The sequence below is a fragment of the Xenia sp. Carnegie-2017 genome, unplaced genomic scaffold (assembly GCF_021976095.1).
Source record: "Xenia sp. Carnegie-2017 unplaced genomic scaffold, XeniaSp_v1 HiC_scaffold_21, whole genome shotgun sequence".
Classification (NCBI taxonomy): domain Eukaryota; kingdom Metazoa; phylum Cnidaria; class Anthozoa; order Malacalcyonacea; family Xeniidae; genus Xenia; species Xenia sp. Carnegie-2017.
This window is the reverse complement of record NW_025813484.1, coordinates 1836466-1859658: the sequence shown is the minus strand read 5'-3', so window position 1 is coordinate 1859658 and position 23193 is coordinate 1836466. Positions and strand designations below refer to the sequence as shown.

Here is a 23193-nt window from a genome sequence, read left to right as displayed (position 1 = left end):
AAGGAAATAAAATTTTCCATCTTTTCTACTTGGCTAACCAAGGCAACCAGCTTCATGTCAAACGATAGAACAAACATGTTGAAATCAGCCAAATATGCCAGATTAATGTGCATTCACAACTTCCATTTTTGCCGACATCTGACTATGTTGCTTAATGAAGCATTCTTCCTTCGTTAAATGGCGAGATTTGCAGTAGGAAATTGAAATATACTTTGCTCAAAATCAGATTAATACTCGCCTGAAAATATCATGTGATCCCGTTATGGTCATAATTTATATAGACGCTGAATTGCTTGATTTTTGTTGGTTGAAATAAAAGAACTGTGGTGTAGTTTAGGATTCATTCATACGTTCATATTTGCCTCGTTATTCGCTCTTAAAACTGTAATAAAAGTTAAAAAATTAACGTTTCCTTTGCTAATCTACAAAATCTAGTTTGCAGCATTTTAAATCAATATATTATATTTGATAATTATCATATTTCTCTAAAGACACGCGAAAAACGTCACATGGACGTAATCGATTTTAAATGACTAAAATTAAATTAATATCATTAAAGATACCAGAATTCAGAAACACTAACTTGTGAGTTTTGACAATACTTCAAGATGCCGATCTTCTCATTCCACTTTTCAGGCAAATAATTTTCATTTCCTCACTGTCAAAGTAGCTCATTTTGCATTAAATACGATTAATTCACTCAATTTCCTTTGTGCAGACGTTATTTATTTCAAAATTTAATTCTGCAGTCAATTATCTAGGGTAAGGAGATCTCTAGATTTTGTTCAGTATCTTGGTTTCAAAAATAGTTAAATACATCTCTATGAGTATTGTCTCACTTTAGTATGTGAAAATTAAAAATTAATTTAATTTAAGTGTGAAATGAATAAAAAGGATTTTTAGTAGATCTTCAGCTAAGCTGTCTTAGTTATATTTTCCTAAAAAAAAGCACTGTTAATAAAGACTTCTGCGGTTCTGCCACTGTGGAAATGATTGCTTTTTGGTTATTTTCCTTGCTTGACTGAAGCCATATTCATACATACATACATAAATAACTCATTACCGAAACTTCGTTGTCATCGTTATCATATTTATGGCGGATATGGTTGGTATTGAAGTCTTGTTCTTGTGACGTGATAAATTTTTATGGGCAAGTTAAATGTTCTTTTACTATGTCGCTTGGGGGATTTATTTTCATCGTTTTGTTATGGTGGAAAGTAACCAACTCAAGCGCTTCGGTATACAACTCTAAACTTGTCGAAAACGGTAGGTTAAAGTCTTCAAAATACATAGGTCTCGTTAGGTGAATACATTTCATTCTTTGATTCTTTCGTTATTAGTTTATCAGTATTTATCTTATAATATCATTGGTAGAACAAGTTTTTAAAGGGACTTGCATGTGAACTCAAAATTAATATCACATGAAACATTGATAATATCGTATGATAATGGTATAGTTTAGCGGTTCAGAGACCAGCACATTAAATAAATTGAATAAAGAAATCTTACAGCTCTATTGTAATATTGTACTTTACGATGTCTGTTATAAATCATATTATTATCTCGGCTATCCGACAATTGTGTAAGACTCAAACTCTTTTCTAATGACGGTGATGAGAAGTAAATGTTTTATGTATCACAACTCAATCTGAAAGTACTTTACTTTATAGACTATCCATACAACATTAAAGATAATTCAGCATCACATCAGTATGATATTGACGATCCCGAATCATCGAGAAATGCTAGAGAAAAATCGTTTCCAGAAATCAGTCAAACGAAATTAAAAAATGATAATGTAGATTACGGTATGTGACCCTAAACGTAATCTCAGTAAAATTTCCTGGGCAAACCTTACAAATTTTTGGGCATATATTTTTATTATAAATCGACAATTCACAACTTAGACATTCAAAGTTACGTTCTCTTGTCAAAGGAAATTGAATGACGTACTTTGGAGCGAAAGTCTTTACTCAGCTAGAAAGTTTACGAATCAAATCCTGTTTATATCTTAGCCTTTAGGTTTTAGTTGAGACTTGTAACGTTGTTGTGTTTTATGTCTACGAAGACTTATTGTTGTGCTTTTATGTTCGATACGAAAGCTAACGATCGAAGCACAATTTAATTAAATCGAAAAAACTCTTGGACATCGGTGACGCTATTAATTTGTGTATGCTGGAGAATGTTATAATATTACAGGAAACCTTTTCTAATAACCATTGAGGTATGACATTGGTTAAACTTTTGCCTCAAGCTATGTCTAAAGCAAAATTTGGGATATAGTACATAGCTTGTTTTCTTATCTTTAATTTGAGCACCATTTACCAGGTGTCGAGGAAAATTTTCCACACATGAGAAATGCGATGTAAACAATGTGTTGTTTTATAGGTACATACGAACAAACATCACGATATCAGCAAAGAGAATATGAGCGTGGCTATTCAAGTTGGCTTTTAAGAACTTACGATGATTCAAGTGAAGGTATATGTTTTTACTAAATATGTATAGCATGATGACTTGGACACCTAATGGACAATTATGGATAAGAAAAGGTTTTCAACATTCAACCATTTATTTATATCTTCGTCGTTCATAATTTTATGAAGCAAACTTCAAAAGAAAAATTAATTAAAAAAAAGAATTCAAAAAAATTTTTAGCTTTCATTGGGTTTTTTGTTAGACAAAAACACATGTAAAACGAAAGATTGTCAGACTGTGGCAAATGAGATCAGAAACAGCATAGATATGTCTGTCCATCCATGTGAAGACTTTGATAAATTTGCTTGTGGAGGGTGGCGATCACTAAATCCGATTCCAGAATCTCAATCCCAATGGACTCAGTTTACCAAACTTTGGAAACATGAGGAGACACTTTTGCGAGATCTCATCCAACGACAAGAAAATAGTTCAGGTATGTTATCAAAACTATTTTTATTTTACAAGTTTTGTTACGATCAAAGTTAGGTACAATTAATTACCTGAATGCAGCTCGTGACGAATGAAAGTCTTATTAGCTCAAATTATTGAAACATCAACGTATAAATATTGCAACACTTTATTCAAGCAAATACAACGTCATCGTTAATCTTTGCTTGGTATACATCGTGTTTGAATGAAACCGAACGTAAACGTAATGGCGACAAAACCTTGCTAAAACTGATCGCTGAACTTGGCTCGTGTCCAATCCTTACACGCTCTTCTTGGTGTGCGCAAAATTGGTCTTTCGTTAATCGTTTGGTCCAGCTGAATCAAATATCTATTCATCCATTTTTTCTTCTTATGCCAAGAGATAATCTTGTTAACAGTTCTCAAATATTGCTGACGGTATGGTTGTAGTCTTGATTGGAAACATATAAATTACTGTACCTAGGATTTCTCAAGTGTTTCATTACATTGCAATTATAAGGAGAATACACAACAATTTTTCTTCTTATAGTAATATAGATAGTTGACCCGCTTTGTTGACGAAAACCGAAAATGAAATAATAGTGCGTTGGATTACGATGAACTTTTCTTTCGCTACATTCTTAACTAACTGTAAACTTTTATTTTTACGGAGTATGAACTTGATGTCAAACTGAACGTATTTGTTAAATATTTCATATTTTTTAATCTTTCTAAAGCTGAGTCCCTCAAAATTGTTGCTCGAATCAGAAAACTTTTATCTTGGAAAAGGATCTTATCATAGTAGTGTGAGTGTTGTTTATAATTTTAGATGTTCATTTCAGTATATATTTGTATGAAAATCGTGGTTTGAACGACGCCGTTTTTTTGCTTTTTATTTGCAATAGGTTTTCAAGGCTTACACAAAATTAATGATTGAACTCATTTTAAAACTTCGAGGCTCACTACGATTTCATGACATTGCCTCGCTCCTCAATTTTCGAAATCAAATTGCAAACATGCTGAGATTAGAGATCTTTATGGCCAAGGTATGTCGTGATTACAGCTTTTATACTCATATTTAGTTAGATTAAATAAATAGCAGTTCTTTTCTCATGAAGATTGCATTCTCAGGTATGTATGTGATAAATTTTATGTACTTTTTAAGATTTGTCAAGGACTTTCCCTTTCTGCAAACACTGTGGTCTTGCAGCTCTTTCTTATTAAATCTTCTTCAACATGAAACACAAGATGTAAAACGAAAACTTTTTTAAGACTACAACGTTTGTATGTTTTCAGATATGGAAGAGTACTTCAAAGTTTGTATACGCTATCATCTCTTTGAATCGATTGCAGCGAGAAATTCCGTGGGTGGGTTGCTTTGTACATTTAAAGTAATGGATAGTTTGTCTAGATTTCATCAAGCAAGATCCAATACCTTATATCAATTTTCTGCGTCGTTGTATGAATTAGCCACGATAATATCTATTTCAAGCATATGTTCTTCTCTTTTTTCGTAGTTTCCATGGAAATATTATATTTTACGATTGTACTCTGGAATCAATTTAGCAAAACCAATAACAGGCGACGAAATGATAGCTATTTACAAACTAGATGCAATAAAAAAGATTGCCTGGCTCCTAAAATACACACCAAAATCGTAAGTTCTGAAATTTGTGAGGCTTTAAAACGCGTGCCACAAAAATCTTCAGCGCATGCACTGCTTCCAGAAGCATTGTCAAGAATAACTCTGTATCTCGTGACCATATCGACCCGTGCCCTTTTTATAGCTGAGGAACATAAACAATTATAGTCTTTTCACAAACTTTAGGAACTTATTATAAGATCTAGTAAAACAGCATTATTTTAGAACTTCACTCGTTGTTTTAGCGCTCAACTGTAAGTAATTTATCATTTTTTTCAACTATATCTATTTTTAAAAAGGGTGAAGTCAAACTTTCTTATTTGGAATGCCATTTTCTCCTTCACCGGAGTTATTGGTCCTGACTACGAAAATGTCCGTCATCAATTTATTGTTGCAATGTACGGAAATCAGAAACGTAAAGAAAGATGGCGGGAATGTGTTTCTTCAACAAGTGCTGCTCTTCCCATGGCCTTAGGAAAACTATTCGTGAAAGAAAAATTTGATGAAAACAGCCAGAAAGCCGTGAGTTTATACACAAATGGTTTAGCAGATGCTCGAGACCAAATGATCCGTTTTTGAAATACAAATATTTAAAAATCGACTACAAGTGAATATTTTTTGTTTTAATTTCTTTTTCATTGTTCTGTATTATCATAAAGCGTAATGTGTAGGATTTTATGATATCCATAGGCTGACAGAATCATTGAAGGCATTCGTCAACAGCTGATTAAAGATTTCAACGACATTTCGTGGATGGATGAAATCACCACTAAAAAGGCCAAAGAAAAGGTAAATTTAGTTTTTGTAAATTGTATTTTTTTCTTCTTTTGTTCATTCTCATTCTAAGTTTAGTTCTTGTTTTTGCTAATTTTGTGTTTTCTTTTGCTAATTTTTGTTCTTCTTCAGCTATGATTGCCGTTTTTTTTTGCTGTAGCAATTATTCTTATTCAATAACTATTAGCTTCATGAAAGTTGATTAACCTATTTGTTCTTCCATAGGCAGAAGCAATTGTAAAGAATATTGGTTATCCACAATACGTTTTGAATGAGACATTGCTCAGCAAAAAATATGATGGGGTGAGTTAACAAATTAATTTCCCATGCAAACACATGCTTATTCTTAAGTAGCCTGGGTGCGAGAAACTGCCTAATGTGAAATTTACCACGGTATTTGCTCCCCTAATTTGATTATGACATGTATATAAATTCTGGAGGGTGAATTTTCTTTATCTTTCAGTACTCACACTCATTAATCTACAATGAAATTCATCACACGCTAACTGTACACTAAGTTAGTCTCCATGCTATTTAGTGTGCAGTTTTGATGCATGTAAAAAATGAAGCAGAGGCTATATTACTTTGTTTCATCTTATAGTCAACTACCATTTGCAGCGCTAGCAATTTTCTCTCTTTGGCTTCTTTGAGAAAGTACATGTATTGCATTCACAGTCAAATATTACTCGCAACTCCAAAGAATAAAAAAAATCTCTGTGTTTGTTTCGTATTCAGTTTATTTAATTTTATTGCTATATTTTTGGTTTTTCTTGGGTGAGCCATCAAGTCTTAGCTCCTTTTATCCTTTTTTAAAGATGTCATTCAACGGAATGTTTCTTGTCAACATATTACAAAGGCGTAAGATCATTTCGCGTAACACTCTAAAGCTAAGAGAAAAAGAGGCTGACAGAAAAAGGTATCTCTTTTAGGCTAAGAGTGGCAAAAGTTCTTAATGGTCGTGTAGTTTTCTTCACAGTGCTAATGCATGGACCAGGGGGTCTTGGGGCTATAGCTAACTTACAAGCAAGACAAATTTGTCCGTTACAAGAGGAATATTCATAAATCCTCTCAGATTTTTTTTCCAAAAAAATTTACAAAAAAATTCCTTGGGGTTTCCGTATTAGCCTGACATATACGTTGACTGTCAAACAAAAAGCTTTGCAGTATTAAGGAAGCTGCAAGTTCAAATACGTCGAGTGGTTGTTTGTTCAGTTGTAATAAGCATCAACAATGTTTTTCTGTTCAAGATGGTCCATGTCTCCACAAGAAATCAATGCATACTACAGTCCACAATATAACAAAATAGGTACATTGTTGTGTGAGGATATTTCAAATAATTACGATCCACACTTTTGTAACGATTCTTTTATACAGTCTTCCCCGCTGGAGTGTTGCAGCCGCCATTTTGGCAAGCTTCTTTCCCAATGTAAGTTTCAGCGAAATAAAATAAATATTAATAATATAAAATAAATAAATCAACAAACAATATTAGGTGACAAAAATTTTTATGACTCCAAGAATAAATTTGTGGAATCTGCTACCTGTCGTGATTGACTTTCAGGTTATCTTCAGAAATTCAAACGCGTAGCTACCTCCATATTAGAAGAGGGCGTGTTAATTTTTTTCATCTTTTGAAAACGAATTTTACTGTACTTTATGACATGAATATAGAAATATTTTCAATGCAGTAAGCAAGATTGGCTATGGAACTCTTCTTAATCAACTCTTAAGACTTCTCAAGTATTATTTAATCAACTCTTAAGACTTCCCAATATTTCTCTTTCTAATTTTTGGGAAGAAAATTATGAACCATCTGTTTTTTTTTTATTCTCAGGTCCATGCAATTTGGTGGTTTGGGTTTCATTGCGGGACATGAGATAAGCCATGGATTTGATGTTACGGGTAAACTGACATTGTAATGATAGCTCAGCACGTTTGTGAAGAATCTCAATGTTCTCTTTATTTTCATTTATTCAGGAATGCATTATGATAAATATGGAAACTTTATTGCTTGGGGTACAAATTCGACGTCTAAAGCTTTCATGGAAAAATCAACATGTTTGAGCAAACAGTATTCAAACTACACCATTTTTGGTAAACATGTATGTGCGATTTCTGCAAATAATTAATAATCTTTCGACCTTGTTTTTGCATTTATATAAAAACCGCTGACCCCAGATTTCGGCTCCTCTCGATAGGAATTCTCTTATAAACGTTTGTATAGATCAATGGGATTAAGACATTGAGTGAAAACATTGCTGATAACGGAGGAATACGATTGGCTTATAAGGTTTTATGACTTTTTCATAACAATACATGAGAAGATCATGATCGAAGAAGTGTATAAAATGTGAAACTAACTTTGACTCACCTTGTTGTTGTATAGGCATACGAAGAATGGAAAAATAAAACTGGCCTCCGAGACACACTTCTGCCTGGTCTTCGGTTCACTTCTGATCAGTTATTCTTTTTGAAAGGTGCTCAGGTAGCTATAATGTTTTATATTTTTTACACAATTTTTTCATTTGCATAAAGTTGCACATGTAAAAATTAATTGCAATTAACATAAACTTGCAAATGTAACAACACGCGCAGCAAATGAGTTTTTTCCTTGAGAAATTCTCTAGAATGCATTATCTCTCCATTAATCATTTGACGAGGAAGCGATAAACTTGCCCAAGAATGTTTTCAAGGCACATTTTCCTTGGTGCTTACATTGGTCTTTGCTTCACTTTAATGAGTGGTAGCGAACTTTCTGAAACATTAAACAACGTTTTTAATATGCTCAAAAAGAAGGGAAAGTTTTGCTGGGTTTATACATTTTACATGTTTCTTTTTTCTTATAGATTTGGTGTGCAAACGTTCGTAAGAAATCTACTCTGAATATGATCGACATTGATCCTCATACTCCAAAAATATTCAGGTAAATATGGCGTTGTTGCTGACGGAACAGACACTGCTCTAATTTTGCTGGAGTCAACACGTGAAATTTGATCAAAATGGAGCTGGATCGTAGTTTGTCATTAATCTGGGCATTTAGTAAAGTTCGCTGTCGTCCCGTGCATGTCGATCCTTTAAAGAAGTAGTTGTCATAGTTCTTCCACTTTTTATTTTCCACACTTCATTGTCACGTATTTTAATTCTCTTTCATTTTAGAATTATTGGACCGTTTTCAAATTTCGAAAAGTTTTCAGAGGCTTTCAATTGCTCTTTGGGAAGTAGAATGAATCCTGAAAAAAAGTGTCGCGTTTGGTAGAAAATGCTGTTGAACAACGATCGACTGCAATCAACGAAAGAATCTTATGTTATTTATGAAATTATTTTAATGTGCATAGAATATAAGAATTTTCAATGAAAAAATATCTTCTCGTTTGTTTTTATTTGTTTCTTGTTTCGTCGAGAAATGGAAGGGCATTAGGGCAAGCCCCTCGTGATATGAGCATGATGTAAAGCTTGGCGAAAATTGAGCTTAAGTTATATGGTAACTTTAAATATTTGGCTTTTGACGTTAGACGTGTATAAAGCCGTGGCTCTTGGCTGTAAATTATAAGGTCTTTTACTCTCAAGTGCATTTTGTGGATACCACCATTGTCACATGAACTGCACCTATGATTATCACCATCACCTATCCATCACCAGATTGTGAAAATAAATGACGTCAGCACGTCACAGCAGCCAATGATGTTGTTGATTTTAAAATTCAAATGAGAGGCTCAGCTTATGTTCGTGCTTATGTTTACAAAGAGAAGGCAGTGGGTAAGTGATCTTTGCGATAATCCTCTCAGAATGGCTACAGACTGTCCATACATCAATTTTATGGCTATTTACATTATCACAACAAGTTTTCTTGGCACAAACTTGGGCCGTGGTGTGACACATTGGAAGATAAGCGAACAAGGCAATAGTATAGTTGAGGGCAATGAAAGTGACCGAAATTATGAGAAGAATGATCCGGTTTTTGCTCTATTAATCGAGCACTATCCTCCGAAAACGTTGCCAACTAGAAAGCCTAAAACAGGAAAGGGTAAATTGGCTAAGAAAACAGCCTCAAGAAATGATTTACGGTATGTCATATTATAGAAGACTGTGTTATTTTATGTCGAGCTAGTTAATATGTTATGAATATTTAACAATAAGTAATGTCGTTATTTAAATATTTCATTAACAATTGCCGACAAAGGCGCCTTATGTTAACATGAGTTGGAGAGTTGCTTTGCATTGTATGGCCTTGTACAATCGTGTCATGTTTGGAAGTATTATACGTGGCATTATTTTGTCAGGTTGTTGTGAATGTGAAAAGAGTATGTTTAAAATGAATTTTCAGTCAGTACAAAAAATACTAGCCATGTGTGATCCAGTGTGAATTATATACATTGCAAATATATTTGATGTTAGAATTATGAGCATGCATAAATTGCATTTATTCTACAAGCTGTCAACAACTTCTCGGTTGAACTATTTAAAGTAAAACAGAGCAAAGTTCCAAGCTTTTTGCCTTTTTTCTGCTTTATCTGATAGTTTGTTTTCTAAAACAAGACAAAACATGATTGGGTATATAATTGATCCAATAGTAATTAAGTTTGAGTGAACACAATTATTTCATTAATTCGGTGTATTCTAATTCAAACAGCTTTGCACTTTGTGCTCATAGGTGGCTGTTACCGGATTGGTTTTGTGTCTGTTGTATCACATGATTATGGCATGAAAACGATTTCTACCCCTGTTGTCAATAAAAGCAGTGTCTGTTTTTATGAATTTATTTTCAAGCTCTATGAAAAGGCCGTGGTAGTAGCTTTTTTATGAATAATTTATGTTCACATTGTGATAATATATGCATTCTACATCTACACATCTCTACTTAATTGAGACGATTGAAATATCATCATTGAGAGCTTTTGTATTCAATCTTGTTAGCTAAGATGATGTCGTTTCAATTGTTCTAGTTCAGAAGTACTGACTGGTCAGCCTGCGTATGAGATTTTTCAGACATCAAAATTTCATTGTGGTGATCCTGTTAATGAAACCTTATATGACAACCTCTTGGGGATTGCAGAACGGAAAACCCATCCTTTGTTTGAGGAATCAGATGTTTCAATAATTTTCAAGAAAAATGAGCTTGATGAGCTGGATTTAAATTCTTTAGAAGAAAATCTTAAAGATTCCATACAAGAGGTAGAAATGTTTACTATAGATTTTTTTTGCAGTAGACCATGACAAAAATTTATGTGGATTTTTATTTTCTGCTTTCTTTTTGGCCTGAAATCTCTTCTGGGGATCTGTTAAAACTTTTAACATATTCTCATAAATTTCATTTCCACATTAATTGAGAATGTTAACACTCTTGCATTAATTACTGACCTTAGGAATGATGGTCATTTCATTAGTATAGAAAGATACAAGTTTTCTATATGTATATTAAAGATGGTAATATGATTTGGTATTTATGAGAGTCGATAATTAAATCTGGAGATCTAATTGGTAAAAATTGCAAGCCATTGGTCATGCAGGTGCAGCCACCATGTACAGGTGGTAAAGGCAAACCATAAGTCTAGGCACATATTGCACACAATAAGCATATCCTTTCTTATAATAATATTCAACCTGGATAATGTGACTGAATTTTACATACATGATATGCCATTTTTTGTTCCTCTTCTTAACGTTGATGTTATTTTTTTATCATGATTGATGTGTTGCAATGCTTCATTTACAGCGTCCAATGTCCGTGGTATTGTGTAATCAGATAGGGAACTACTTAAGAATAAAAGGAAATACGTACCACGCCATAGAATGTTTCAGGAAAGCATTGTATACAGCGCCAAATAATGCAGACATCCTTTTAAATCTAGCTAGAGTATTGTACAATTTAAAGTATCTGGACGATGCAGTGTACTTAACGAGAAGGTCTTTGGAGATGCAGCCTCCAAATCTAAACTGTTGGTTACAACATTTCACGTTAGGCGAAATTCTAAAGGAGACTGGCCAAAAGGAGGAGGCTGTAGTTCATTTTAGAAATGCTTTGAATCTCAATCCATCGTTTCGTCCAGCCGAAGTTCAACTGCAAGAATTGGTTGGCGTTAAAAGCGAATCTTTCGATTTTTGTACTTATTTAGTAATATTCGTACTTGTGGCAGTCGTGCTAATTTGGTTGTACGTTACGAGTCCTGAAAAAGAACACAGAAACCCGAGTAAAATCCCGCACATGCGCACGAAAGTGATTTCGGGACCCTTAAGGAGATCGTCTAGTCGAAAATAGTGACTATTTTGGCATTTTTTTCGGTAACTTTTTTCCATTGATACAGTCTTATTTAAAGGACTGGACATTTTTAGTAATGCATTTGTTTTTTTTCTCTTAGCAACCATTTTTGCGTTAGCATAGTGAAAAATTTGATGTGAATTATTTAATAGGATTTTCAAGTTGTGTAAAAAATTAAGTAACACGAAAGTAAAATTGTATAAAGTGCATAAATTTAAAAAATAAAACGTCACATTTTCAACAATATCAATTGCTTTTTTTGAAGTAAATGTCTAAAATTTGTCAGCTCCAAAAAAAGAATCGGCTTTATAAATTAGAAGCCTACTCTGATTTTTTTATGGGAACCCAAATCAAAAGGAAAAAACTGGTGGGTTCTTTAAAAACTGCAATTAGTTTTCGTCAACAATTTAGTTCAGGAGAAATCATCAGTTTTGTTAACTACGCTTCCGTGAGATCATCGTTAAAGTACAAATGTATGGCTGGAAAATATTGATCTTCATTAATTCGAAGTTGGTAAAAGTCTTCGCTTTGATCAACAATTCCATTCTCCTCCAAAGTTTTTGTCATGTCGAGGTTAACGCCTTCATATTTCCAGGTGTAACTGCCCGCGTGTTGGTTATACTTGATGTAACGGTCTTGAATCTCGCTAAGAATTTCTTCTGAGCAAACCTGAAATTTTATGACTTAGTACAATATCTCTAAGTTTGATCAGTACATGCTTTGTCAAGGTTTGTTACAGGAATTCATATAATTTAGACGCACAACTTTGCATTCACTAAAAAAATCTCAAACTAAGATTTCATAACATTTTTTGAAGAGAGCCCAAAAGTTTGATGTATCTATGAATGTATCATGGTTGTATATTGCTAACATTGCATTTGTGATTTTCAGATTTAACACAAATGCAATAAGCAGCAGCTGGCATTTGTGGATGTGGTAATTGCTTTTCAATATTCTTTTCAATATTCTAATATTTTGGCAACTGATTTTCAGCCTAATGAAAGTTATGATAAATTGTTTACCTCCAAAATTTGTTCTTGAGAAGTCATAGTGTTTATGATACGAACTTTTCTAGTCTTTGCAGATAGCCGTCCAATGCAATAAGATTCATCTTTCCACCAAGGCCTTCCAAAATCATTATCCCAATCTGTCCGAGGGCATTTTGGTGGAATATGAATGAACCTGCCCCTGGGAGTGTATGGAAATACACAATTTGTTTCTGGATCGATGTGGGTTCGTATCTAAAATGAATTTAGGCTATCTTTCTGGGTAATTTATGCTGAAGTATGTAGGAGTATATAGTTGGGATTCTCAATACATTTGGGGGAAGGAGGGTTGTCAAAATATTGTGTGTGGTGGAGGGGGGGGGGTGAGGAATGTTCTCAATATATTAGGTAGGAGTGGAAGGAGGGTTCCCAATGTATTTTAGAGGGGTTCTGTTTTATATACCTCTTTGGTTTTGCGATCAAACCAATGGGAAATATCTTTGCCACCAACTTCAATGATTGGCTTTAACAAAACATCACCTATGAAAAGAAAAAAATACACCTCGTACTAGGCACTAAAATGTTATGTTTCCTCGTGCAAATCTTGACAACTTGTTTTGACCCAATAAACTGCTTGGAGTTTACATTTGATAGTGTTTGTACTTACTTATTAGTTGGCAGTACTTTTGAATAAATATATTCTTGTTATAAAGTATTGTCCTAACCTGCATACTTCCTGCACAATGGAGTAAGGTCGTAAACTTTGCCAAGAAAAGAAACCCATATATCTTTCAGTGTGTTATGTACTCTTACTTCGTTTGGAGTGTAATATTTTGGCCTCCTTGCGGCATTTTCACTCATAGTTTTTTCTTTTTCAATAAATTCAAACAGGTCGTGTTTATTTCTGCTATTTTGAATGTTGTTTTTTGAAAAATTTTAGCATGCTAGTAGGTTACCTAGCAACTGTGTACTCGAGTGATAAAAGGAGACTGAGGCAGAGGCGGGAAAATAAATAACTGTATTCAGAAAATGGCAACGTGCTGCGAAGATATGGTAAAAGTTTGTCGAGAATATGAGAAATATGCTGCTTTTTTGGCTCATGAACTGATGAAACTTAAGGAAAATGACCTCCGGAGAACAAGGTACCATTCTTACCGACTTTTTTTGAATGTATTTTAGTTTTGCTTCAACAAAATCGTTTCGTTAAATACGATTTTGTAATTCGTATAAAAAACTGAAGACATTTGCCTGTGTGGCTGTGCCAGCGCTTTGCATGTGCATATTGTGCTCTCTCGCCGTCAAATATCAGCAAATACAATAGGAAAATGTTTGTGAAAAACGTAAAAGCTCGAAGCTGTGGTAAAATGCTCCCACAATATGTTAAATCCGGCGTCAATAAAAACGACAAGCGGTACTAAGCACATGGCTTGCTTATTCCAAAGATTCGTCATTTTTCTTTCTTCACATTGAAACAATGTGATACTAAATTCTGCGCTACTGACTAAATTAAAATTGTCAAGAATGAAACGAAAAGATAGGTTGTATTTTCTGTATCTTTGTACACATGTCTGAAAAATGACAAAAGACAACGGTGGCAACAAATAATTGAAAAACGTAGTGTATTGGCGCATCAAAAAAATTCGTTTGTATAAAGTTGCATTTAAAATTTCGTTTTTCAGTAGCTCCAAATTTGGTGTGAATGTCACAAAATGTAGAAATTTAGCGTGTTATTCGCGATGCTGCGTATAAGTTATATCTATTAGACCTCTGCATCATTGCTGTGCATTGATTCTAAAGTAGCTAATGCCTGACCTAAATATGGCAATTTATTTGTGGGTCATGTGAAATCCATACCCACAAAAACTCAGGGTAAATCCATACCTTTAAAAACAGCATTAAAAAGTACTAATCCTTTTGACTTGACACTTATGTTACCATTTTCAAATAACAATACTCAAATGTAAAAATGACATTTTTTCGCTGCTTGATTTAAAACATAAATGATTCTGCTTGACAAAGTAGGTTGATTGAATTGTTAAAACAATTGCAATGTGGCAATTTCTCCCCCAGAAATCCAAGTCCAAATAGGCATTTGAACAATATCAATCACACGTAATTTTACATTACTATCACTATAAAAAGTGACTTTTTGTTTGGTTTTGTATTCGTACATATTAATTAATGATTACATATTTTTATCTTAACACGTTTTTACGCGACATAGCAGGTGGAGCGATCATTAAATCGTATTCTTTGTCAACTTGCAACAGGTTCAAGATAACGAGCTATTCTTTCAGGGTCAAGATTGTGTTTTATTATTTTCACGTCTGTTTTATGTACTTCAATGGCAAACTAGTATTATTTTTTTAATAAATTGGATAGCATTTTGTTGGGAATTAAAGCAAAGCTCGACGATTTTCTTTCTTCCATTTTGGTATACTTTTGTGTTTTGCGCGGTTATAATGAGAGAATTGGTCGTTCATGCTTAACGAATTGTGAAGTCGCTTTCACAGATTTTCCACAATAAATAATATAGCGAAATTTATCAACTCAATAATAAAAAAAGACAACAGCAAAGATGTTGTCACTATTGCGTTTGTTGACAAGACAAAAGAAAGTGTCGCATGAAAAAACGCCACACTTCAATCGATGTTTGACTACATGGGACTTGGTATCCCTAAGCATTGGCGCTACCCTTGGAGCTGGAATTTACGTTGTTACAGGTCAGGTTGCTGGAAGTGTTGCTGGTCCAGCTGTTATTCTTTCATTTACAATTGCTGCCATTGCTTCAGTGCTGTCAGGTTTATGCTATGCAGAATTTGGTGCTCGAGTTCCTCATACGACAGGATCAGCGTATACTTACAGCTATGTGACTGTTGGTGAATTTTCTGCATTTGTGATTGGTTGGAATCTAATTCTGGAATACATGATTGGTACTGCTGCAGATGCAAGAGCGCTCAGTGGTTGCTTCGATTACGTTATTGGGAATGCTATACGTAATTTTACCCTAGCACATATTGGAAAATTTCACATCCCGACCCTCGGAGATACATACCTGGACTTTCTATCCTGTGTTTTAACTCTTGTTGTTACCGTGGTTTTAGCATCAGGGGTTAAACAGTCTTCGTTATTCAGCACAATATGTAACGTGGTTAATCTTGCCGTTGTTGGATTTATCATAATAGCGGGTGCTTTTTATGTCAGACGTGAAAACTGGAGTAAGAAATCCGGATTTTTTCCGTACGGTGTTTCAGGCGTTCTTGGTGGAGCTGCTACCTGTTTTTATGCGTTTATAGGCTTCGATATCATTGCAACTACAGGACAGGAAACTAAAAATCCACATAGATCCATACCTTTGGCAATAATGATTAGCCTGTTTATAGTTTTCATGTGTTATTTCAGCGTTTCATCGATTATCACACTGATAGTGCCTTATTATACACTTGATAAGTTATCACCCATTCCGAACGCCTTTGCCCAACGTGGGTTTCGTATCGCGACGTATATTGTTGGCATTGGTGCTGTATGTGGTTTATTTTCTAGTCTTATGGGCTCCTTGTTCCCACTTCCCAGAATAATCTATGCGATGGCAAAAGATGGGTTGTTGTTTGAAGCATTTAAGAAAGTAAGTCATAAAAGTGAGATACCTTTTGTTGCAACAATTTATCCAGGAATGTTAACTGCCTTGCTTGCTCTAATATTTAACTTGGATGAACTGGTTGAGATGATGTCTATTGGAACCCTTCTTGCCTATACACTTGTATCCCTATGTGTCCTCATTCTTCGCTATCAACCGTCAGGAGATTTGTCTTCCTACACAAGTTTTGAATTCGGTAAACTTGTTCTAAATGACGGAGAGAACGTGAAAGATCCTGAAACAATCTTCCCAAATGATTCCGATAAAATGGAGGATAATACTGATTATATGGATGAACGCGATCGTGATAAATTATTAGTTAAAGATAAGAAGAGCTGCAACCTTGCAGTCCTCGAACAACGGAGGGGTCTTGATCAGAGAAGGCCTCCCTATTCCTCTTCAATACCTACAGCAAAAACTGGTCGCATTGTATGTTGGGCGTCGATGCTTCTTTGTGCTTCAGTGCTTGCTTTTTTCGTTTTGATAACTCATGGAGTTGAAAAAATTCTTCAAAAAGATTACGTTGTTATCGCGCTCGTAATTTTCATAGGTTTTATCTGCATTGCATGCATATGTGTTATTGCTTTGATGCCACAGAATTGTGTCAAATTGTCCTTCAGTGTTCCGTGTGTCCCAGGAGTACCCATCACGGCAATATTCTTCAATATTTTTCTAATGAGTAAGCTTTCGAGAATCACCTGGTTGCGCTTTGCCATTTGGATGATATTAGGTAGGAAATTTTTAATATTGATTTCATCCCATTTTCTTTCAGTTTAAGTTTAAGGGAAAAACTGTGCATATTGTCTGTATGTCACGAGTTTGTCAATTCGTGCAAGTAGATAAATATTTTTTATCGTTTTCGATAATCAAAAGCATATTGTCATCCCTCTGTAAACAAAGGCGTAAGTCGAATTTTCATCAATGGAAACACACGAATATATATATATTGCAATTAATAAGACTCTTCGGTTTGAATTGTATATTTTCAATCTGGAGAATTTCATTTTCTATCTGCCCTCTTGTTAACAATACATTTCTGATTATGCAGGTCTTTGTGTTTACCTATTTTACGGCATGAGAAACAGTTTAGTCGGTATCCATCAAAGGATGACATACACACAAAAGGAAGAGAAGGCACATGTCCTTGCCAAGACTTTTTGTCAGTTTAACTACAATATGGACGTGATTCCTGCACATCGTGATTTTGCCAAGGAAAAGTCTTCACCAATAAGTCCTATTTTTTGGTCAAGTTTGCAAAAATATCATTTCGTCACCGCTGATGGTGATGGAAAAGGGAGGACGAACGGATTGTATTAGAAACCAATGATTAGGTGTAATTTCTAATTTTCATTTTCTTTTTGATTTGTTAACCTTCACTTCACCTTATAATATTACATAGAGAATGACATTTATCGTGCCAAGCACTGTGAAAAAAGCATTTCACCTGAGAAGTTATTGCTTGGCGAAGAATTATTTACAATGTTAATACGCAATTTGTTTTGTATTGAAGAAATTGAGTGTAAAATCTAAATATTTTCATGCAAATTTACATCATCAACGTCAACCGCCATGAACTTCAGCTGGAAAGAAAAAGTTCTTCAAGTAGCGAAATTATTTTTGCTTGCAGTCAAGGCAAGAGGTACCATTAGATCTCCGAAGAAGGTCACTCCTGGAATATTGTTTATTCACATGATTATCATGTTAACTGTTTGGATGGCACAATAAAAATGAATTTTATTAACGCAATACTTTTTTAGCCATGCATATCATTGATAACCATGGCGTATGTTTACATATGAAAGTTTTAAAGATAGAAAGTATTACATTTAGTAGTTATACACGTCTACACATGAAAATAGTCATCATAAACGCTTAAGAGTTATATTTAACTTGTATTGTGCAGAGGCCTGTACAACATTTACAAACAATGTAGAGCAAAGTTGATATTCCTTGGATTTCGAACGGGACCGAATGTCTGTGAAGTAAATACTCCTGCTTTAACATGTCATCAGGAAACAAAGCAATAATATAAACACAAATTCCTGACAAAGCTCTTTCTATGAAAATCACCAAAATTTGCAAGTATCATATGTAATTGTAACAAAGGCATTTATCATAAAAAACCTTGATAAATTTTTTCCAGGAAGATAGATATTTTCCAAGAAGACTCAAGTAAAATTTAATAAAATATTTATATTCAACGACAAGTTTTCTAACAAACGTGAGATAAAAGTTCAGAGAAGTAACACATGTTATCATTTGAATACTTCAGCCATGTTAAGGACACTAGCAGTTCATTTCATCTGATCGGCTCAGCCCTCCCTTCCTTGGTAAAATTCACCTATCTGCCACGTTGGGTTTTCCTTACAAGGCCTTGGCACTGCATAATACATTCCTCCAAAATTTTTATACTCGAAAGTCTTGTTTTGAGAGCCGCACGGATAAGTTATTTTAGGTACATGGTACGTCTCAGTTCTCATTTCCAAAAACTGTGACCAGAATTTCTTCATTTTCCATGGATAGCTGCCATGCAGACCTAAAAAACTGGCACAAATATCACCCGTCTTTACTATAGAAGTGTAGTCCACAACGTCATAAATCACCCTTGGGTCTCCGAAGTACGTTACCCCTGGAATATTGTTAATCCACATAATCATCGCCTGGTCACCGTACGGGTGGCACATGAGAGATGAATTTCGTTCGCGGAGAAAATGTTGAGCCAGATCATTGCTAACGATTACAAAGCCTTCGTCAACTCTGATGCCGCCTAAAAAACCACAATTACAAGGTTTAAATTCGTTGTCACATTACTTTGCAATGTTTAGAAAGCAATTAAAGGATCATTCCCAACGTATAATATAGAGTATTGTAAAAAGGGAGGAACAGTCAAAACTCCTGTAAGCTAACACCCTTGGGACCAAGACCTTGTATATGCTTACGGCAGATGACCACTTGGAGAGGCAATAAAGTATTGGCAAGGACCCAAAAACAGTGTCAGCGCGCAAGAGGTGTCCGTAAGTGAAGGTTCGGGTGTGGTCTTTTTCACCAGATGACACTTGACTAATGAAGCATAATGACATCTATCAATGACAACTTACCCGGTGGCCAACAATGTACATAACCCCAGTATAGTTTTTTTTGTGAACGATATGGTAACTCACGCACAAGTCTATCCATGCACACAAAATAATCATCGTCGACGCGCAAAAAATATTGAAACTTGTAACGAGAATTTGCCCATTTCAGCATCCACAGATATCGGAGAGCAAAATTAATACCTCCAGGACTTTGTGCTAGGATCAAATCCCCGTGAATCGATTGCTCTTTCATGAGGGGTGCGCGAATTGTCGGTGGCAAAAGGTTGCCATACATGTCCCGAGCATCTGTGAAAAACAGGCAAGGTATGCTGTTGTTTCGACATTGTTTCAACCATGTTGTTCTGATCGCATTCCTACGCTCTTTTCTCCGTGGTGCACTCATGATACCAACGAAAATAATTACCTTCTTCTTAATATGACTTTTCACTTTTTTTGGGAAGAAAATGCTAGGCGAAAGCGTGATGTTTCTTGTTTTTAAAGCAGTATTATGTCCATTCAGTAGAATATAGGAAATTGTTATAAAAACAAACATGACTGCAAAAATGATCCAAATAAACCATCTTGATTGCTGCTTCTTCATTACTTCTCACAACTATGGTCGTTTTCATCCCAATGATGCTGCTATCCACCATGTTAAAAAAAAAGTTAACTAAGTTATATATACGGGAATTTCCACCTCTGATTATTTACTTTACAATTATATTTTGGATTGCATATGAGAAGGTAAACCTGAGAAAAGTGTGTAACTTATGATCATAAATTATTCAAATGATCATGACTTATCCTCCTTACGCCATGTTTCTTTCCACGAAATTACTGCCTATCGTAAATTCAAAGGCCATCGAGGTCGATAAAAGGGAGGTAAACATTAGTTATGCATAATTATTTGCAAGGTGAATAATAAAAAGTGTTATAAATTATTCGTGTTGACTGGTATAAAAAAGACATACTATAAAAATAAATTTTAGGACGGCCTTTATGAGCGATAAAACCATAAAGACTACAAAACCAGACAAAGGTAATAGGGGTAGTTATCCCCACAAAGACGTCTTACAACAAAAAGATGGACGAAATCTTATCGGACAACACAAAATTTCATTTGTTATTATGTACACGTGGTTATTTTTTTAATAAACATACTAAACTTTGACTTTATTTTTGCTCATTTTCTACACAATCGTCTTACTTTTAAGCTATATTTCGATTGAGTTTTAGCTACAAAGCCGTTACTGTATTGTATTCGCATTAAAAAAGTAGTTACGAAATATTGCAAAACATAATGCGTCTATCAAAATATCAGTAATTTTTTATATTTTTCAAAGTATCTAGAGGTTTTGCTACTAGTGTAACATCAGGGTCATTGCGCAGATAATCGTCTAAAAATTTAATAAATTATTAGGCATGAATTTAGCTAGAATCGGCGCTCGTAACGTCTTTGTATTACATATATTATTACGCCTGGGTGAGAACACAATTTGCATGACACTGTCAACTTCTTGGTCAATTTCCATATGAGAGATATTTTTACTTCAACAGGTGTTCTGCTTTTTGTTAACGTATGCGACTTAAACAAGTTTTGCAGTTAGTTTTGCTGTGCAGGACCTTTGCACTAATGCAGAAAATACAATAGTTTCACTATGTATGTCGGGCAAATTATTGGAGTTATTGTTGACAGTCACTGCAACTCGCTATAGCGGCGTGTTAAAAACATGTAGCTCTATTTATACTTTGACAAACCTTCACTTTTATTCCCACTGCTTTTTTCACATAACTTCGCATATACTGAAGAGAAAATTGTGCCAATATATAACCATAGGTCACGCAGAAACATGTTTCATTTTTTTGTAGTTATACAAGCGACGTATGTGAATACATTCCTTGAAACTTGATTCATGTGCAGTGTTTGTCGCGATCTCGCGCGACTGCCACGTATAAATAAATTGAGACTGTTAACTGTTGCGTGCACAGTTAGCATTCATACATTGTTGTAAACAAGATTGTCAAGACATTAACAGTCTTATTCATAACAGTTTAATAAATAAGACTGTGATGAATTTGGTGCTCAGTTACCGTGGAGAGTCTGCTTCAAGTTCATGTTTCAAGTTAGACAGGTGTCACTATTGCTGATAACCTGATAACTATTGCTGGTGGAAGTGTTGTATTGTACAACGAAATTAAGCATCTTGTCTCCTTGACAAGTCTATGCAAATTCGAGTGCAAAAAGCGATACACCGATATCAGATGGCTACAGCAATAAAGCTAAATGAACAAATATTGTGCGTGAAACTAACTCATGAATTTTTTCCAGAAGCATTGGGAAAACTTCAATAAAGAAAGACAAATGAATTTAATTCATGCAGTTTGTTATTTAATCTAAAAACATGAAGAAAAGATAAGTTATCTCTTCATGTTTCTGAAATTTTTACGGAGAAAAGCAGCACTTGTATAGTGCCAACTATTGTGATTATTGAATATATAACATATATTTTATCAAAGCTGCAATCACTGCATTCAAACAGTTTTTACTAACTCAGAATATATAACTTTCTGTCGACAAACCTCCTCACCTACAACATTGGCATATTTTTGCCTTATTCTGATGTAATGCGTTTCAAAGTACAGACGTTCAACATTGTTATTAATAAACCAATATTGTTAGGCAATGATTGCGTTCAAATTTCAAAAACATGGAATTGGCATCTCGAATGAACTTCTTTGATCGTAGCTGTGATTCTCCTCCGGGAGAAGATAATGATCGTATGATCACACACATACAAAATACATTGGAAAGTTTCGAGTCATCTTTCCCCAATAGTGCAATTATTATTGCCGGTGATTTCAATAAATTAAAATTGAAGCGCAGCACCGTAAAATTATTCCAGCTAAAGCCAATGGTCAGTTTCCCAACCAGAGGACCTAATACTCTTGATTAGATTTTTTTAAAACATAAATAAGTATTATAACCTACCGACTAGTGCTCCAACGTTCCCTCGAGGTATATAAGAATGATCGTCCATGGATGAGTAGACATCTAAAGACACTGATCTCTAGACGTCAAGACATGTTATCTACAGATTTAGATAACGATGAAAAAATTTTATGTGATAAAATCAACGAATCCTTTATAAATGTGATGCAAGAATATTGTACGCTATTTCCTGATGTGTATGTGTGATCGAAGTCGATGAAATCGAGGTTGTTGAAAAGTTAAGAAAAATTAGTCACTCAAAGGCCGGCGGTCCCGATGGCGGATACAGAAAGACTATACAGATATTCTCACGTTAACAATTACACTAATTTTAAATGTCTTTCGAAAACTATCAAGTTCCTGGGATGTGGAAAATTGCCGATGTCGTCCCACTGCCCAAAGCATCAATTATCAAAATTTTACACAGGATTTGAGACCGATCTCACTTACTTCCACTCTATCCAAAATTGCAGAAGAATTTGTTATTGAAAAAGTTATAAAACCAGTCATGTTAAGATGCATGGATAAGCATCAATATGGTTTTATCCCTAAATCATCAAAAAAACTATCCATGCTCTCATATCGATAATTCATCATTGGCTACAAATGACTGACGGAAAAGCCGTCGCAGTTTGATCTGAGTTTAAAAAAGCATTTGATATGATAGATCATAATCTCCTAATTGCCAAGCTTTTAAGTCTTGGGATTAAACTTTCAACCATCAACTGGCTTATTGATTTTCTTAGAGACAGGAAACAAAGAGTAAAACTCAATCAGTGTGTGTCCGACTGGAAAAATGTCCCTGCAGGAGTGCCTCAAGAAACCCGACTAGGACCATGGCTATATTTAGCCATGATCAACGACTTAGAAATACCTGAAAAAACAGAATCACTAATGTGGAAATTTGCAGATGACACCACTCTTCAGAACTAATTTCATATGATCG

General features: G+C 34.6%; 5 protein-coding genes across 9 annotated transcripts; 3 read left to right on the top strand and 2 right to left on the bottom strand.

Annotated features, from left to right (window-relative positions):
- The first annotated feature begins 1055 nt into the window (after positions 1-1055).
- LOC124444165 (endothelin-converting enzyme 1-like) lies at positions 1056-8664 on the top strand. 2 transcript variants are annotated; one of them, XM_046994745.1, is made up of 21 exons: positions 1062-1266; positions 1671-1808; positions 2389-2481; positions 2681-2911; positions 3065-3324; positions 3624-3692; positions 3792-3932; positions 4183-4254; positions 4404-4543; positions 4828-5050; positions 5219-5317; positions 5528-5605; positions 6118-6218; positions 6550-6608; positions 6677-6728; positions 7137-7204; positions 7280-7404; positions 7527-7592; positions 7689-7787; positions 8149-8225; positions 8459-8664. In XM_046994745.1, exons 1-21 carry the CDS (start codon positions 1173-1175, stop codon positions 8556-8558), a joined length of 2385 nt encoding a protein of 794 aa, XP_046850701.1. In that variant the 5' UTR covers positions 1062-1172; the 3' UTR covers positions 8559-8664. The 2 variants fall into 2 exon arrangements, 1 of the variants encoding a protein (XP_046850701.1); XR_006947867.1 differs by lacking the exon at positions 8459-8664 and having other exon boundaries at positions 1056-1266; positions 7501-7592; positions 8149-8212.
- A 361-nt stretch (positions 8665-9025) lies between these two features.
- LOC124444620 lies at positions 9026-11642 on the top strand. The gene is made up of 3 exons (XM_046995234.1): positions 9026-9366; positions 10246-10474; positions 11016-11642. Exons 1-3 carry the CDS (start codon positions 9035-9037, stop codon positions 11556-11558), a joined length of 1104 nt encoding a protein of 367 aa, XP_046851190.1. The 5' UTR covers positions 9026-9034; the 3' UTR covers positions 11559-11642.
- A 39-nt stretch (positions 11643-11681) lies between these two features.
- On the bottom strand, positions 11682-13488 carry LOC124444621 (cytochrome b5 domain-containing protein 1-like). The gene is made up of 4 exons (XM_046995235.1): positions 13270-13488; positions 13008-13084; positions 12581-12799; positions 11682-12227 (listed from the first exon to the last, which is right to left on the bottom strand). The coding sequence occupies exons 1-4, from the start codon at positions 13403-13405 to the stop codon at positions 11997-11999; spliced, it is 663 nt and encodes a 220-aa protein (XP_046851191.1). The 5' UTR covers positions 13406-13488; the 3' UTR covers positions 11682-11996.
- Positions 13489-15099: 1611 nt separating this feature from the next.
- Positions 15100-17927, top strand: LOC124444307 (cationic amino acid transporter 3-like). The gene is made up of 2 exons (XM_046994887.1): positions 15100-16911; positions 17230-17927. The coding sequence occupies exons 1-2, from the start codon at positions 15123-15125 to the stop codon at positions 17496-17498; spliced, it is 2058 nt and encodes a 685-aa protein (XP_046850843.1). The 5' UTR covers positions 15100-15122; the 3' UTR covers positions 17499-17927.
- A 329-nt stretch (positions 17928-18256) lies between these two features.
- Positions 18257-22347, bottom strand: LOC124444309. Of its 4 annotated transcripts, none has more exons than XM_046994888.1 (4): positions 22248-22347; positions 21017-21201; positions 19280-19900; positions 18257-18948 (listed from the first exon to the last, which is right to left on the bottom strand). In XM_046994888.1, exons 3-4 carry the CDS (start codon positions 19857-19859, stop codon positions 18494-18496), a joined length of 1035 nt encoding a protein of 344 aa, XP_046850844.1. In that variant the 5' UTR covers positions 19860-19900; positions 21017-21201; positions 22248-22347; the 3' UTR covers positions 18257-18493. The 4 variants fall into 4 exon arrangements, with proteins under 4 accessions (XP_046850844.1, XP_046850846.1, XP_046850845.1 ...); XM_046994890.1 differs by having other exon boundaries at positions 19280-19897; XM_046994889.1 differs by lacking the exon at positions 21017-21201.
- Positions 22348-23193: the final 846 nt, after the last annotated feature.

Bases quoted from the DNA above. Each gene is read 5' to 3' on its own strand.
- LOC124444165 (XM_046994745.1), top strand. From the start codon at position 1,173: ATGTCGCTTGGGGGATTTATTTTCATCGTTTTGTTATGGTGGAAAGTA. The intron at 1,267-1,670 runs GTAGGTTAAAGT...TTTACTTTATAG, and splicing joins CTCTAAACTTGTCGAAAACG to ACTATCCATACAACATTAAA. The intron at 1,809-2,388 runs GTATGTGACCCT...GTTGTTTTATAG, and splicing joins AAATGATAATGTAGATTACG to GTACATACGAACAAACATCA.
- LOC124444620 (XM_046995234.1), top strand. From the start codon at position 9,035: ATGTTTACAAAGAGAAGGCAGTGGGTAAGTGATCTTTGCGATAATCCT. The intron at 9,367-10,245 runs GTATGTCATATT...CAATTGTTCTAG, and splicing joins GCCTCAAGAAATGATTTACG to TTCAGAAGTACTGACTGGTC. The intron at 10,475-11,015 runs GTAGAAATGTTT...CTTCATTTACAG, and splicing joins TTAAAGATTCCATACAAGAG to CGTCCAATGTCCGTGGTATT.
- LOC124444621 (XM_046995235.1), bottom strand. From the start codon at position 13,405: ATGAGTGAAAATGCCGCAAGGAGGCCAAAATATTACACTCCAAACGAA. The intron at 12,800-13,007 runs GTATATAAAACA...AATTCATTTTAG, and splicing joins TTGATCGCAAAACCAAAGAG to ATACGAACCCACATCGATCC. The intron at 12,228-12,580 runs GTAAACAATTTA...ATAAAATTTCAG, and splicing joins CTCAAGAACAAATTTTGGAG to GTTTGCTCAGAAGAAATTCT.
- LOC124444307 (XM_046994887.1), top strand. From the start codon at position 15,123: ATGTTGTCACTATTGCGTTTGTTGACAAGACAAAAGAAAGTGTCGCAT. The intron at 16,912-17,229 runs GTAGGAAATTTT...CTGATTATGCAG, and splicing joins TGCCATTTGGATGATATTAG to GTCTTTGTGTTTACCTATTT.
- LOC124444309 (XM_046994888.1), bottom strand. From the start codon at position 19,859: ATGAAGAAGCAGCAATCAAGATGGTTTATTTGGATCATTTTTGCAGTC. The intron at 18,949-19,279 runs GTAAGTTGTCAT...GTGGTTTTTTAG, and splicing joins TGTACATTGTTGGCCACCGG to GCGGCATCAGAGTTGACGAA.